The sequence below is a fragment of the Hirundo rustica genome, chromosome 8, assembly GCF_015227805.2.
Source record: "Hirundo rustica isolate bHirRus1 chromosome 8, bHirRus1.pri.v3, whole genome shotgun sequence".
In the NCBI taxonomy this organism is placed as follows: domain Eukaryota; kingdom Metazoa; phylum Chordata; class Aves; order Passeriformes; family Hirundinidae; genus Hirundo; species Hirundo rustica.
The window spans coordinates 32,236,283-32,251,925 of NC_053457.1; the positions used below are offsets into that span (position 1 = coordinate 32,236,283).

The 15,643-nt window shown below is 41.0% G+C and overlaps 1 protein-coding gene across 2 annotated transcripts in view; it reads right to left on the reverse strand.

Annotated features, from left to right (window-relative positions):
* CPXM2 (carboxypeptidase X, M14 family member 2) overlaps nt 1–15,643 on the reverse strand; it is a 67,720-nt gene that overhangs the window by 2,958 nt on the left and 49,119 nt on the right. For both annotated transcript variants that reach the window (XM_040071070.2, XM_040071072.2), the window contains exons 7-12: nt 14,171–14,294; nt 13,068–13,264; nt 12,033–12,212; nt 10,566–10,863; nt 6,156–6,295; nt 5,554–5,653 (exon numbers count right to left, since the gene is read on the reverse strand). In XM_040071070.2, the coding sequence (XP_039927004.1) occupies nt 5,554–5,653; nt 6,156–6,295; nt 10,566–10,863; nt 12,033–12,212; nt 13,068–13,264; nt 14,171–14,294 (1,039 nt within the window). The remainder of the gene's footprint in view (nt 1–5,553; nt 5,654–6,155; nt 6,296–10,565; nt 10,864–12,032; nt 12,213–13,067; nt 13,265–14,170; nt 14,295–15,643) is intronic.

Here is a 15,643-nt window from a genome sequence, read left to right on the forward strand (position 1 = left end):
AGTAATGTAACTGTATAGAGTAAGTGAAGAGTTTAGATGTTATAATAGAAGCATGTGTGTACATGTAGTAGTAGCCCGCTGTCCTAGGGTAACTTTATGATGCCTGTATCCCCAATCGTCTGTTCTGTTTGTGCTGTATATTGAGTCCTGTGCCTTTAAGACTAGTTCTAAGAGCAAGGAGAAGCACGGAGTTTGTTTTGAGAAAACTGCCCGACTCCTCCACATTCTTCTGCGGACAGCGTGTTCGGCGGAGGCTTGGAGAGACTGCAGGACAGATTTTTTTTTTTTTCTTTGCTTTTAGTTAGTTTCAGCTAACTAGGGCAGAAAAATTCCCTAAACTGTTTTTTTCCTTTTTCTTAGAACTGTTTAAACCTGCTCTAGACTAAAAACCCAGGGGAGCACTGGGGGCTGCACCTGCGGCCCACCGGGGCCTGGACCTCGGCATTTTCCAGCAGCGCCAGAGAGACTAGGACTGAAGAGACGCTGAGAAAGAGAGCCAAGCTACACCCACGGCAAAGACTTTCTCAGTTTGCCATCTCACTTCAGAAAGAGAAGTTTTATTATTTCATACTATTCATTCTTTATACTTGTATGCACTTTATTTGTTTAGTAAAATAGTTTTTTCCACTTTTCTCCAAAGAGAGTTTTGGTTTTTTTCCAGACCAGTTGGAGAGAAGAGCCATGTAAGTTTGCTTCCTTAGAAAGATCCTATACAGGAGTTTTCTCCCAAATTTGTCCCAAACCAGGACACCCGCTGCATAAAAATACACCCAATGCAGCAGAATTAAGCAAGGGTCAGAAAAACAAAATAAACTCTGTGGCAACTTTCCATTGGATCAGAATGTTATATATTGCTTTGTAATGAAGAAACTTGTAACTGCTTTGAGCTATGGATGACTTCTTGCTCCTCTAAAATCTCACGGCCTTTGAGGCTGAAATTTATCTGAGTAAAAAATTTGTTTTAGCCTGACAGTGGTCCCATCCCTTCATTAAGGTGTTGATAATTAAAAAAAATGATGTTCAGGACTTTGGTCTTTTCTCCTTGAGGACAGTGGTGTTTATAAAGCCACAGAGTCGATGAGGTTGGGAAACATCTCAGTGATCCTCAAGTCCAGCCATCAACCATCACCATTATCATCACGTTCACCAATAAACCATGTCCTCATGTGCCATATCCACAGATTTTTTTAACACTTCCAAAGATGGGGACTCCACCACACACCTGGGCAGCCTGGTCCAGTTCTTGAAAATCCTTTCCATGAAGAAATCACGTCTAAACCTTTCCTGGGGCAACTTGAGTCCATTAAATGAGGACACAGAAGGGATAAACAGATTTGTAATCCCACAAGGACAACTGAGTCCCAGCCCTGCATCATTCCCAGGAGAAGTCTGTGGCCATGGGTATGATGACACCACAGGTAGAAGCCTCCATCCTCACACAAGGAGGGTGTCCCAGGGGCTGCCCTCACCACAAGTGCCCCTCCTCATCCTGCCAGCCGTAATGAAAAACACACCTCAGTCATATTTTCCAAGTGATGAAAAAAGGATCCAATCCAGCTGCAGATTTTTGGCAGTTGGAAAAGCCTGAGACAAAATCTGGTGATCCCCATGGGGTAGAAAAGACCCTTCTAATCCTATCTGTGGGATCCAGAGGAGCCCCAGTGAAATATCTGCTTCACACAACCCTGACCAGACTGCCAGAACAAAGATTTTGGTGCTATTTATTAGGAAAAGTATGTGAATACATAATATCAACTCACTTCAAGGTGTAAGTAAATATTCCCTTCTAGAAAGACTTACATTGGGGTTTATGACACTGATTTTCCTACAAAGTAAATTCACCAGGACATTTAAACCACCTGGTTAAATGTAAATGCACAAACCAAGCTCCTGTAATCAACTAACTACTCATAAAAATGTATTTTAATACCTCACTGAATCAGGAGTTTTTGGTTTCTTCTTTTCCCCCATGAATGAACTCAGATATACCCATTTTATGTACCCATATGTGCATCAGGATCACTTTAAGCTTCTTTTAAATATGATTTTAACCACCGTGTATTCTTAGCTGGGAATTGAAAAAGGGGAAAAAAACTATTACCTAAAATTAGTTTTGCACTCTGTCCTGGAGAAACTCCCTGCAAATGAAAGTACATATTCAAATATGCAATTCCGTGTAAAAATAGAAAGGGAACATCCTCTGCATGAGGAGGGGTTGGGGTTTTTTAGCACTGATGAGACCTGACAGCCTTACTAACACCAACCTTGGCTCCCTGACAGTGCAGAGGGTAGCAAAAAATGAAGGTGATTTGCATAAAAATATTATATTTGTGGAAGGATCAGGCTGGTCAGTCTCTGTTTAAAGAAGGAGTATTTTAATTTAGGGTTTGGTAAAATAAAAAATGTGTTTGCAAACAGCAAGTGTTAACTAATGGCAATGTTGTCTGTACCCTGACAGCACAGCCTCTGAGTGTGCTAGAATTGTACCTGATCGGGTCCATTCTTACATCCCAACTCATCAGGGGCTTTTAAGTCAATTTGACCACATTTGGGGTGATAATAAGGTACAAATTTTCTGTTTCTCATGACCTGGGTGTTTTTAGGAAAGGCTCCAAGAGAGGCTCTTTATTCAGCTCTCCCTCACCACTGGATCTGCTGGAAGCTGAACAAAAGGCCAAACCATAAATCTGCCCAAACTCCTCGTATTTATCCCCAAGGGTTCATTTTCAGCTGTAAATGCTCTGGCAATACCACAGGGCAGGCAAAGGGCTCTGGATCCCCCCGTGTGTGGCCGTGATCACATCCCTGCTCCCAGCCTGGCTTTAGCCCCAGGACTGCAAACCTGACCCACATTTTTCTGACACATTTAACAGTCTGTTCATCACAACCCCACAGAGGGCCAGGAATAAACCTACACATTCACACCACACTGGGAATTTATGGCAAAGCTGGGTGTTAAGCCTTCAGCAGGATGCACTTTCCCTCCTTTCCATTTAGAAGCAAGCAGACAGGAGTATTTCTGTCGGTGCCCAGAATTTAATACCAGGCTAAAAGGTTGGGGTTTTTCTAAAATCAGATTAAATCCAGTAGACAGGGGGAAAAAAAAAAAAATCAGAACAGATGGCAAGAAGAAACACAATTAAAAACACAGATAAATTTAGTAAATAATAGGTTTGCTGAAATAATAGGTTCCAGTGGGAGCAGAATGGAGGCAGACTGCATCCATATCCACCTACTGGGGCTGGAAAAGGATTGCCATGTCTGCTTAGATAAAATAAAAATGCATTAAAGGACAAAGATAGCATTGCTATGAATTTAATATGTCAGATTATTCCAGAAATACTACAATTAAGAGCAATGTCCTTTGGGCCTGATAGGACAGTCCTTAGTTACAATTAAGTAATTGTAAAAGTGCAAAAACAATTTTCACATTAAAATGTAACAAACTGCACTGATTTAAAAACTTTATAAAATTCTTTCTGATTTCTTTTTACCAGCAAAAGACTCTCCAAGAAACCTGGCCATAGTGTTGCACACCCAAAGCATGTAACAACTTAAAATCAACTTTTCTGGATGGACCAAGCAGCCAGGAGTGAGGCAGGAGAGGAGCAAAACCAGAATTATGCATCGTTTAGATTAATTAAATAAATATTTGATATATAAATATATTTAATACAATAAATATTACTAAATTCTACCTCAAAATCCTTGGGGTTTGGTACATAAAGTATACTGAAATCAGAGCAAACTTTATAAAATATTAATAAAAAAATTTCTGGACACTGTGTGAAATGAAAATAATTATGCTTTGGTTCAAAAACCATAGAGAAATATTTGTCTTTGAAGTCTGGCTGTGACACAGAAGAGTCTCACCAGGAAGAAACTGCACATTTCTCCATCAATAATTACTTTGCCATTTCCCAAATCACAGGAAGCAACCCACAAAGATGCCTTGGCACCATGGAGTGGGGAGAAGGTGCATTTGTTCACCCAACTGAAGTCTTTTTCCAGATGTTTCCTCGTAGAGTCCAGCCCATATCTGACTGTAACAACATGGAACCACTCAGACTTAATCAATAATTACATCTGCATGGAGGGAAAATGGAATAATTCCCCACAAAGTTCTTGCTCCTGGAATCAATGCCTCCAATTAGCCCATTAATGGTGTTAGCTGAATGTCAGCGTCCCTCTCCTTCCATCAGGGACATTGTATCCAGGAGAAAGTCGAACCAATGTGCTTTTATTTCAGTCCACAGGAAGAAGCAAAGGAATTTTCTCAAACCTTTAAATGTTATTAGAGGGCTTTTACAGGCTACTTTTGTCTGGCTCCATGGGGCAGCTGACCACGTTAATGTATCAGTGAAACAGCAGAGCTCAGCTCACTTGAAACAAAACTTATGTGAATAGAGATAGCGGCCATAATTCTTCTCCTGCTTGGCCTATTTTTACATCAAGGCAACTCAGAGGTTTAAATGGACACATTTTTCATTTTAAAAGGTATAAATGAAAGAAGACTCCTGACAATTTGCCTTCTTTCTCTGGAGTTATACATGTCATTTTAGCTTTTTGGCTCCAGCATAAATCCTCATGTTTCAGGGACTAATGAGACGTGTATTGTTACCTGGATAATACGAAACAAGACAGAACTTTTATGTTCCCATCTCCACAGTGATTCCAGAGTGTGAGCTTAAACGTCTCATTAAAAAGAAAAATTAAAGGGAATGAAATAAGTACTTTTATTTTTACTAACAAGTACAGATGGCCTTGAGCCATAGAGGCTCAGCAATAAGTCAAGATGTAGATAGCTGCAAGGTTCCCCAAGTGTTACGAGGTGGATTTTGGGATCTTGCACATTTATTGCACTTTATTTTTTTTTTTTTTCCACATGACAATCCAGAGTTCAGAGAGCTGGAGATTAATCACATATTGCATTAACTCAGAGCAATACATTAATTTTGTTAACAGAGTAATACAACCCACACTTTATGGCAGACTTTCAGCACTGCCAAGGCTTCCAAGACAAGAAAAAACAAGTTGATTTCTTTAGTTCCTACTGTCATTTCCCAGTGGTCCCATTTTGAAATATTTAAGGCAGAATCATTACTGCTTAATTGAGTATCTGTCATTCAATGCTTCCTTTTACAATGGAGACACAGTAGCACTGAAATTATTCACAAACTAAGTTATTCCAAGATTTACTATTGGCTCAGGTCACCTCTTGTGGCAAACATTAAAGATTTGGAAGTCACAAAGCTCCGTGATATTCCATAGCTTGAAATCAGTTTGTGTCCAAATCTGTCACTCTGTACCTCAGTGGCAAAGCACATGGAAGTGGCAGCAAATGAAGAACGCAGAACACCAGTAAAGAGACAAAAATACATAAAATTAACATTCTAAAAACCCGTGGATGTGGTACTTAAGAACATGGTTTAGTGGGTTTGTTTTTAAACCACAGATCTGTTCTTTTGCAGTGTTGATTTGTATTTTTATTGGTTTGGGTTTCTGTGGTTTTTTTTTTTTTTTTTTTTTTTTTTTTTTTTTTTTTTTTTTTACCTGTGCGAATGTCATGGTTAACACCTTCCACTGAAATAACAGCATTTGGGATTCCCTTTCCATGCACATCTTTCACAATACCCTTGATGCCACGATGGACCTGTGAAGAGAATAAAAAAAGCAAGTAAATACTGCAGAGCAATGAACAGCAGTGAACTTACAATGGATCTGAACTTACTAGGAACTTGCAATGAATCATTAATCCCATAAGTGAATCATATTTTTCTATTCCTACTTTATGGCTCACAACATTGTGGAATATCATTATTAATCCTGTAGCTGCCCTTCAGGCATTAACTTGTCAATCAGCTTGTGAACTTTGTTAGGATTCCTGAGGCATCAATTTCAAGATATAGATCAAAAGAACAGATGAAGCTACAGACACAATACTGGGGTCTTTTTCTGGCAGCCCTTTCCAGCACAAGCTCAGCACCCACATCAAATTTTCAGAAGTTTCATTATTTTGTTCCCTGAAGTCTAACCAGCCTGGCTGAAGCGATATGTCTATCAAAAATACCAATGACCACATGATTAATCATGCACGCAAAAGGGTAGGAACCCTAGTCTCTCAGTCTGAAAGGAGATGCGCTCCTGGTGAATACCTGTTCCATGAAAACAATCAGGGACTCGCGGTTGTTCTCCCACTCCTCTGGCAGCTCGCTCTCGTGGGGATACTTGTCACAGCCAACATAGATGGAGAGCTCAAAGCAGTTCGTGTGCAGGTAGCTGAAGTCATTGATGCCTGTCAATATTGGGGGAAAAGGCAACAACTTCATATCCTTTTTAATCTATTGATCAGATCTGAGTTTTTATGCAAACTAACGTAACATCTACGAACACGAGTTGGGTATCCATCCATCTGGCTACGCCTGCAGAGTTGGAAGGGTAAAAAGTTTTTAGAAACACCAAATATTCTGTAACAAAGCACCAGAGTGCTCAAGGCCAGGTTGGACAGGGTTTGGAGCAACCTGTGAGAGTGAGAAATTGCTCCAAGCAGGGGTGGAACTCGATGGGCTTTAAGGTCCCTTCCAACCCAAACCATTCTGGGATTCTGTTGATGGAGAAGATGGGGACACAACCAGGAGGAAGGTCACTCTCTCTACCACAAAAATTTGTGCTTTGCTTTTAAGAAAGCACTAGGCATCTCTAATTCTTGACACTGCCCACAGAGCAGCTCTCCCTTGTGAGTGCCCTGGGTAGAAATGGAATTGTCTGTCGGGTGGCAGGGAGGTGCAGCTCTTTACCCAACTGATAGAACCCTGAATGCCAGGGCACAGAGCACTGTGCTCTCAGGGGTTGTTATGTAAAAGTGATTTATCAGAGCAGTTGGTGAAACAGTTCCTCAGTCTGCTCTCCTCCCCGAGTAATCTAACTGAAAAAAAAGCCAGAAAAATCAAGGCAGCAATAATTATTTTATGTTACATATAGTGTCTGTAGTTTGGAAGGAATGAAAGGGTCTCTCTTCCCCCCATCATGGTGTTGCAGAAGACTGGGAGCTGCACTGTTGCTCTGCAATAGGGATTTCCATCAGAAATTTGTCCTAATCAAGCTCAGTGCCTCCAATCTCTGAGGAGCTGCAGTTAAATTCTGCATTACAGAGACCACTGTAACCTTTGCAAAGGTCTGGAACACTAAAGACTGTCTTTACACACAGAGCTCAACATTTCCGTTCTCCAGGTTTCTCTCCTGTTTCTCACCATTATTTTCCCTGCTTATTAGTTCTCCACTCTCCCAGAGATAACGAGATACAGAACATGAACACTAGAGGAAGAAATTCTGTGAGCTTCATTTCTTTTTCCACCTGCATTTCTAATAATAAGGTATTTTAAAATATGTTTGTTAATGATCATCAATTGTTATGTTTTAAATGGCAAAGATTAGCAGGAGTTGCAAGCACCGAATGCTTCTCACCCAGAAGAGTTAAACCAAAATCCCTGCTCCTGCCCAATTATCACAGAGCAATAGTCAAGTATTTAATGAGCCCTCAGTGCCTTCTGGAAGCAGAGCAGGAGGATTATATAATACAGATGTTAAACTTCTCACTTTTGTTAATGGGGAAAACCTCAACATCAGCCAGTGGCATATGCTACTCTGCATAAATGTGCTTCCCCTCCACTTGAGAAACAGTCACAATTATTTTCCCCTCACATACTGTATAACATCCTGATTAATCTTCTGTGAAATGTTTTGCCATACACAGTAATTGCTCAGTTTTAATACATGTATTTAAGAAAACGGCTTTGCGTTGCCAAGAGCGACCCTTTCCTAGTGCCTGAACATGCAAATCCAGCCTCAAAAACACAGGAAATAAAATTAAATCAATCTCTTTTTTTGCCTCTGTGCAGCTGCCCCAGTGTAGAAACTTTACATGTAAAATTGCTGAAGAACTTGCATTCACTGCAGATAAAATAATGAGCGGGAAATATCATGGCTGGGTTTTAAAGGCACGAGGAGGTGTTGAGTATCTGTGCTGCACACGCTTCTCTAGGGACTGAAATAAAATTAGAAAAATCCCACCTAAATTTTCCCATGGCATGAGCAGTGAGAAGTTTCTGTGCAGGGCCACTGCAAGGAAGCAGATGGATGAGGAGAGAGGGGACAGGCAGTTTCAAGCGTGGTACAATGAGGAGATGCCACCCACACAAAAGGGAGAGCTTCTGCAAGCACTTTGTTGGAGGTCTTATCGTAATGTAACAGAGCAGGACATAAATCATAATTAAAACATCATCAAGAAAGAAAACGAATCAGATGAAACAAATCCAAAACATAATTGGTCCTAAGAAATCAGGGTAATATTCAGCATCTATATTGTCCATCCTTATTTATCAGTGTGACAGCTGTTAGTGGCAAGATCAATGTCATCTTTTCTGGATCAATTAATAATGATGTTTCTTGTTGCACTTAGGAAAATTAAATTCATAAATTAGATAATTAAGTGGTCAGGTTAGCTCTCAGACTATACTTTAGAATTTGCAGAAATGCACAAGAATGTACTGTCAGACCTAAGAGTTCAAAGTTTCCCCCCAAATTCATCCAACGCTTTTTAACCTCCTGAAAAATTATTTGAAAAGTGAATTCTCGACTGTAGCCTTTAAAGGCTGGCCAGCACTAACTCCACATGGGCCAACATAAAAGCCCTAAAAGCCATGTCCAAAATCCCAAAATGTTTATGCAGTGGAAGTACCTGCAAGTTCCAAACACGAGCCAGATTCAGCCAAACCTGGTTTTCAGAGACACTGGCCTGCACCTGTTTGCTCTTAGTGCTGTTCCTGTTGTCAGCCCACTGGAGGCAGATGCCTGTCTCATTTCCTAATTTCAGGGAATACGCTGTTTGACTGATGCACTTAGAAAAACACGAGCATTTTGAGCAGAACTATGATGAATCAGCAGAGTGTCTGATTCCCAGCCCACTCCAAGTGCACATCCAGAGAGGAAAACATTCCTAATGCTGTTAAAAATGGGCTTCTAATTGGGGTTTCCTGGAAATCCAGGTTTTGGCCACACCACAGGCCATGGCTTCCTCTCTGCACTCCTTAACAGGGTGACAGGCTTGGGTGTGTGGAGATTGATCCAGGCTGTGATTTATCCTGGCAGCAGGAATTTCTGTAGAGCCCATGCAAAATTTAAGTGTAAGGACATCCAGGTGTTTTAGAAATAGAACAGTAGCAGGCAAACAGTAGCTTTTAAAGGCATTTCATTACAACTCCGAGTGATTGTGACTAGGGGCTGATCTGAGGCTGAGTTCAGTCAGCAGGAGGCTGAAATCAGGATTTCTTTATCTGAGAGCCACTGGAACCTCTCCCCGAAGCCACTGTTTCAGCTCTGACACCAGTCGTGGCGCTTGGCAGCAGTTTTCTTCTTGTCACCTTGTGTGTGGGTTTGGACTGAGTTGGTTTCTTTCCAGCAAACTGTCTTGAGTGCACAGCGTTCTTAAAGCTAATGTTCTGCATGTGCATTTTTGGAAAACTTGTTTGTGAAAGACGCAGTCACTAGGTATTAACAACAGTAATGACATCTGGAAATATTCCTCTTAGAACAGACATTCTGCCGCCGCTGCTGCTGCAACGTACACCAGGCAGTGATGGTTTTACCCTAATTAGCAAGGTAACGCTCACTGGAGTTTCTGATGCCTTGAGAGGCTGCCTAGAACAGAGGCTAGACAGTGTTAAAGGAATAAAGTAGGTGTTTATTAAAAGGCCTTCAAAGGACACACCTTGGGCAGTGCAAGAGCCTGGCTGTGGCTCCACCTAAGATAGACAGTGGGTCACGAATTTTCACTCTTTTATAAGTTTTGGTCCATTTACATATTTGGGTTAATTGGTCAATTACAGCTTCAGGTTATGAAGTCCTATCCTCCCAGTTTGCTCTCCTCAGTTTGCTGTGTTTATACTTTTTGGGCCCTGAACTACAGTGGTTCTAGGGCTCGGTTCTAGGGCTGGAAAAGGTTTCTTTTTCTGACTACACTGTGAGGAGAACTTGCTAACACTTAATATGAAGTTCAGCGTTATTGTTGCAGTGAGAGTGGCTGCAACAAATCTTTGAGTTTCCTGATTTCAGGGTGAATGCTGTGCAAAGTAAGAAAAGAGGAGTGGAACGATGGTGTGCCCCCCAAAATTTAATTTAATTTAATGAGAAATAAAAATGGGGATGATGCCCAGAAGCCGAACACAGTATAGTGACAAACTCCAAAGACCAGAAACAAGGGAGAAGTAACAATATATAGTCTCGGGGGTGGATCGTTCTAGAAACAATACCATACACGGAACACAAGTAACCAATAGAGGAGAAGAACTCGAGCTAGTTCATATAATAACTCCAAAGGATCTTGGGAGGAAATCAGGAGTTAGATGAATGTTTCCCAGGGCTTGAAGCCAAGGCTTACCAGGGGTGAAGTCCTGCCGACCCTGCTTCTCAGTCAGGCCGACTCCCACACCTCCCCGTTATACACTAATGCAGTGCTGAACGTGGAAAATACGAACGCTAAAACTTAAGGCATCACTTCTACCACTTACTTCCAGCCACGGTGTGCCAGGAGGCTCCGTTCACAGTGCCATCCTCCTTCTGGAAGTCCTCAGTGTGGCAGGCTCTCCTCCTGGCGTCCGTCATCAGCCGGTGCGTGGAGGCGTAGGAATAGGCCAGCCAGCGGAAGACGTGGTCGTCCGGGGTGGGCGTGTAATCCTGGGTTTTCCACATGGATCTCACCATGTCGTAGGGATAGGCCACCACCAGCTCTCCACCCTGCAAGTTGCCACCCAGCACGAAAGGGATTTTTTCCATCCAGGCGATGATTGCCCGTGTCTCCACCGCCACCTGGGAGAAAATGTAATGGCGGCTCGGATTCAGCCTGGAAATCTGAGAATGCTGTTTCAAAGGGACACCAGCCTCAGGAGTTCCTGAGCATTGGGAGCCAACAGAAGGGATGCAGGCAAAGAGGCAGCCTTTTTTAAATTATGGTGTTTGTCAGCCACCCTTGGGAGGTCACAGACATCCCTCAAGAACTAACAAAACCTTCATGTCTGGAAGTTAAGAAATAGAAACATCTATGTCGAGTGAGGCCAAAAACAGGGACTGACAGAGGTTTCAGATGGTGACACTGCTCCTTCTCTTTTTGTTTCCAAAATAAGGGATTTTGAACATAGAAATAATGGCCATAAATCAAAACACAGGAAGTTTCACCTCACCATGAGGATGAACTTTTCCATGAGCGTGGAAGAGCACCGGAACAGCTGCACAGGGAGGCTGTGGAGTCTCTCTCTGGAAACGTTCCAAATCCATGTGGATGTGCTCCTGTGTCACCTGCTCCAGGTGACCCTGCCTTGGCAGGGGTTTGGACTGATCTCCAGAGGCCCCTTTAAACTGTAACTATTCCATGATTTTGTGATTCTGAAGTACTAAAAACTGCCACAGTGAGGCTGCTATTAATAGCTGCCATCATATTTAAAAGGTCAGGCCAAAATAAGTTAAATTTCTGGCACTACGATCCAATAAACGACTTTAACATAAGCCACAGAACTGGGTTTGCATATGCCTGATCTGCTGCTGTGTTCATGGAGATAAGAATATATTTCAAGTAAGAGCAAGCAAGAAAATCCCAGGACAAATCTGTGAGTGAGTTTTCAAAAAGCTCATCTGTGCCATAGAACTTGGGAGAAGCCTGATCCACATGGCCGAGCTCATGCTGTGCTTCTCCTTGTCTACCTTGCTGCCTAAGAATTGGGTATTGAGTCCTCCAGGTTCTCGCAATACCTGAGGGAAAAGAAAATCCTCTAGGAAACAGTTTCTTCCTCAAGACCTGCCTCTAAATCCTAGAGGGGAATGGTCCTTTTGTGGTGCATTTTTATTTCCACTGACATAAAGGGAATTATTGACATAGATCAGATGTGGAACTTCTCTCCCAGGTTATTAATTTCTTAAGAAATACAAATCCCACTCTCTCAGCACATCCCAGGCGTTTTGTCCCCTCTTCCAGCCTTACTCACAGTGGCATTTTCGGACAGGTACCAGTCAGGGATCGGGATGTGATGATTCGGAACTTTTCTTTTACTCTTCTTCTGATCTTCTGACTCCCAGAGCAGAGAGTTTAAGTCAGGGAAGTTATTGTTGATGTCGATGCCGTCCTGAGTCCATCGTCCCAAAGACCAGCCCCCCAATTCTGAACCCTTAAATTAAAAAAAAAAAAAAATAATAAAAAAAAGTTTATTCATAATGCAACCTGTGAGCCCCTGCAGAATGTTTCAGAATGTGCCAGAGGTAATTCTATACAGAGAAGTGGGAGATTAATGATATAATTAATGAAATTAAATAATAATTCAATTAATTATTAATTAATTCAATAATTAAATCAACTGAATTAAATAATTGTTTTTTTTAAAAAAAAATTGTATGAAATCTTGAATGAGGTGAAGGAAAACCCATGAAAATGTACTTGAGGCTAGCCAAAATATATTACTCAATGGAGACAGCACACATTTCCTCCCATGACTATGATTTTGACTTTCCTGTTCCACTCTTCTGCAGACTGCTCTGGAAGATTTTCCAGTGCATTTGACCAGCCCCTACGATTTTTCCTGGTTGTCTGTCTTCATCCAGACTGAATTATTACGATGCCCAACACATTGTGCTCTCCTTAAAGGCACACTATTATATTTCAGCTGTGGAGGAATGTAAATTTTCATGTGCTGAGCTTGGTTTCTCGTGAGAAACAGACTTCATGAATTTTCCATTTTCCATAATGGTGTTCCCATGGCTCTGTACACCTCAGGATGGTTTGCTCCCTTCTTTGCGACCCTTCTGTCCATGTACATTTTCCTGCTAGCCAACATCACATCAAATACTGCTTCTTTCAGCTTTTTCCCAAGACGGTTTGTATTTACTTTGACGTGCCCATCTTTTCATTTTTAAATTTCGGTCGCTTGTGAAACGTGTTCTCCGAAGAAAATAATGACAGGAGGAGCATTTTTGATTCACCTACTGGAAAGAAAAGAATTCCTTGATGCATTCATAATCCTAATTACCGCTTTGTACGCCTTGTCATATCCATCAGGGTTCACTGAGGGCAGCAGGTGGATCCTCGTGTTCTGGATGAGGTGCACAATGCGTGGGTTCCCAGCCAGGTATTCCTGGCACATGAACTGCATTAGCAGAAGGATTAGCTCACGTCCGAGCACTTCGTTCCCATGAGCTCCTGCAATGTAGTGGAATTCTGGCTCCCCTGTGGAAAAAAACATGGAGCAGAGTTGTAGTCAGAGCAGCAAATCAAATTTCTATCAAATGGCATTGAGGTCAATCAGCAACATCTCACTTAAGGAGAGCTGGAGAAATGTCTCAGCTGCACAGATGAGAGGTGGAAATGTCACTTTGGAGAAATAAATTGCTTTCTGCTGCTGCTTTAGAACAAGCTTATGTATTAGTGATATCTAAAGCCACTGTGTAAATTCACCAAAGCCCTTTTTTGATTAAACATATCTATGATTATACTCACAACTTCAGCATGTTAGAGATAGATTTTAACAGCTTTGAAGGTCTAAAAGTCACATGAAAAATTCTTTGCCAGAAGAGAGTTTTCCTAACAGCTAATCTAAACACGTTATAAGGGATATATTCATGGATATTGCAAAGCACAAAATTCCTCTATTCCAAGAGCTGTCCCAGGCATTGTCACAGTGAGAAGGACCAAAAACTAAACGAGTTTCTGTGCTGAAGAATTATATCATGATAGGAAACTGAACCCCAGAACCCATGAGTGAAAAATTAATTGGAGATTTGACCTGTCCCTGCTTGCAATGCATTCACCCCACATAAAAAAGATAAACTTCTATCCATAGCTACATCAATCCCACTACTAAAATCCATCCTCCAGTATTAAAATTCACTTTTATTTTATTACTGTGAAGAATGATCATTAAAAAATTCGATCCCACATTCAAAATGTCCTCTGTTTGTACTCACCCTCCTCTTCCCAATTTAGAAATACAGCGCTAAGGTTCCTCCTACATACATTTGAAATCTTTGCTGCCATGAATATAATTCCATCAGTGAAAATTAGAGAAACAGAAGGGTGAAAAAAACCAAATCCCAACACCCCTTCAACAGATTTAGTTAAGATTAAAATCCTAACCAACTTCGTGTTCTCCCGGGTTGTCAGAAATCTCGACAGCGTACAGCTTCAGTCCTTGGTTGCTTTTTCCAATATTGTAAATTCTTGTGATATTTGGGCACATTTTATTCACAGTTTTCATCAACTGCCAACAAAAAAAGAGAAAAAAAGATAACATATTTAGACAATGCAGCATCAAAATAGATCCACTATGAATTGGTTCATTCTAAATTGGATGCGGCACAAACTCTTCATTTGCTTCTCCAATTACTTCTTAGTTGTAAAAGCTTTATGTTTAGTTCATGAATTTATAGCTCTGCTATCTCATTTTTAAAACGTTATGCCATGGAGAGTAATTAAAATAATGGAGAATAATTAAGCTACCACGCTCTGTGAGGTACTATAGTTAAGGGACTTGAGGTGACCCAGGGTGTCAGTGCACAGAAATGCTTTTATTTTGCAGGTTGCCACATTTTCTCCAATAGAAATATAATTTTTTTTTTTTTTTTACTCTGCCAGCAAGTAGAGACATTGCATTAAAAGCAGCCCTAAAAGCAGTTCTATTTTAGCTAAAGGCTAAAATGGTGCTGTATAAATAATGTAACAGACTCAGACCTGTGTTTACTAATTTATCTCCTCACACCTTCTTCCAACAGAAGGAAACTGAGCTGGCTGATGTTTCCCTGTGTCCATGCAGCTCCACAAGCTGAGAAATAAGGAATGTGAGCCTGTTGTCTCAGAGCTGCCTCTGAAACCCAACAGAGAAACTCCTGACTCTGAAACTTGATGTGCAGAAGCTTTCCTGACGTGCCTGGCACCACAGTGCTCACAGGATACCAGGAACATCCATTTTAAAAAGTGGTTGGAAGTATGGAAATGCTCATTAAGAGTAAAAAAAATGCCTAGGACCACGTTCAAAGTATATTACATTCAGTGGAAATATTTGTATTGGCCACAGTAGGATCCCCATCATCTTTTTAATTGCAAACATGTGATTATTTTCTGCGTTAAAGAACTTTTCCTGCATTAGAGCCTTTGTAGTAACACTTACTGTGACTCTTTTGGTGACATGTAATGCAATGGAGTTAATGGAAATACAATGCTGAAAATAAACATATTTCATATTTGATCTCCTCATTCCCATTTCCTACAAATAGCACAATATTTCACCTGTGATCTGGGTTTGTTGTCTCGAAGACAAGGCCGTACTCAAATACCCACATCAAAGATGTAACAGCTCCTGCACCACATGAATATATACAAATACATACATAGCAATGAACACAAATATTTTGGGCTGTAAAACAATCCTGCACACAAGATACAGCCAGCGTTCCCATTGACTGGAAGAAGAATATTGAATGTTCTTTTACAAAGAGAAAAATGGAGCTGTAAAATTCATCTTCCTAACCAGAGAGTTGTATTAAAACTACCTGACACTGAGAAAATCCCTCCCTCTCACAAATACTAGACTTAGTGCAATGTAATGTAATG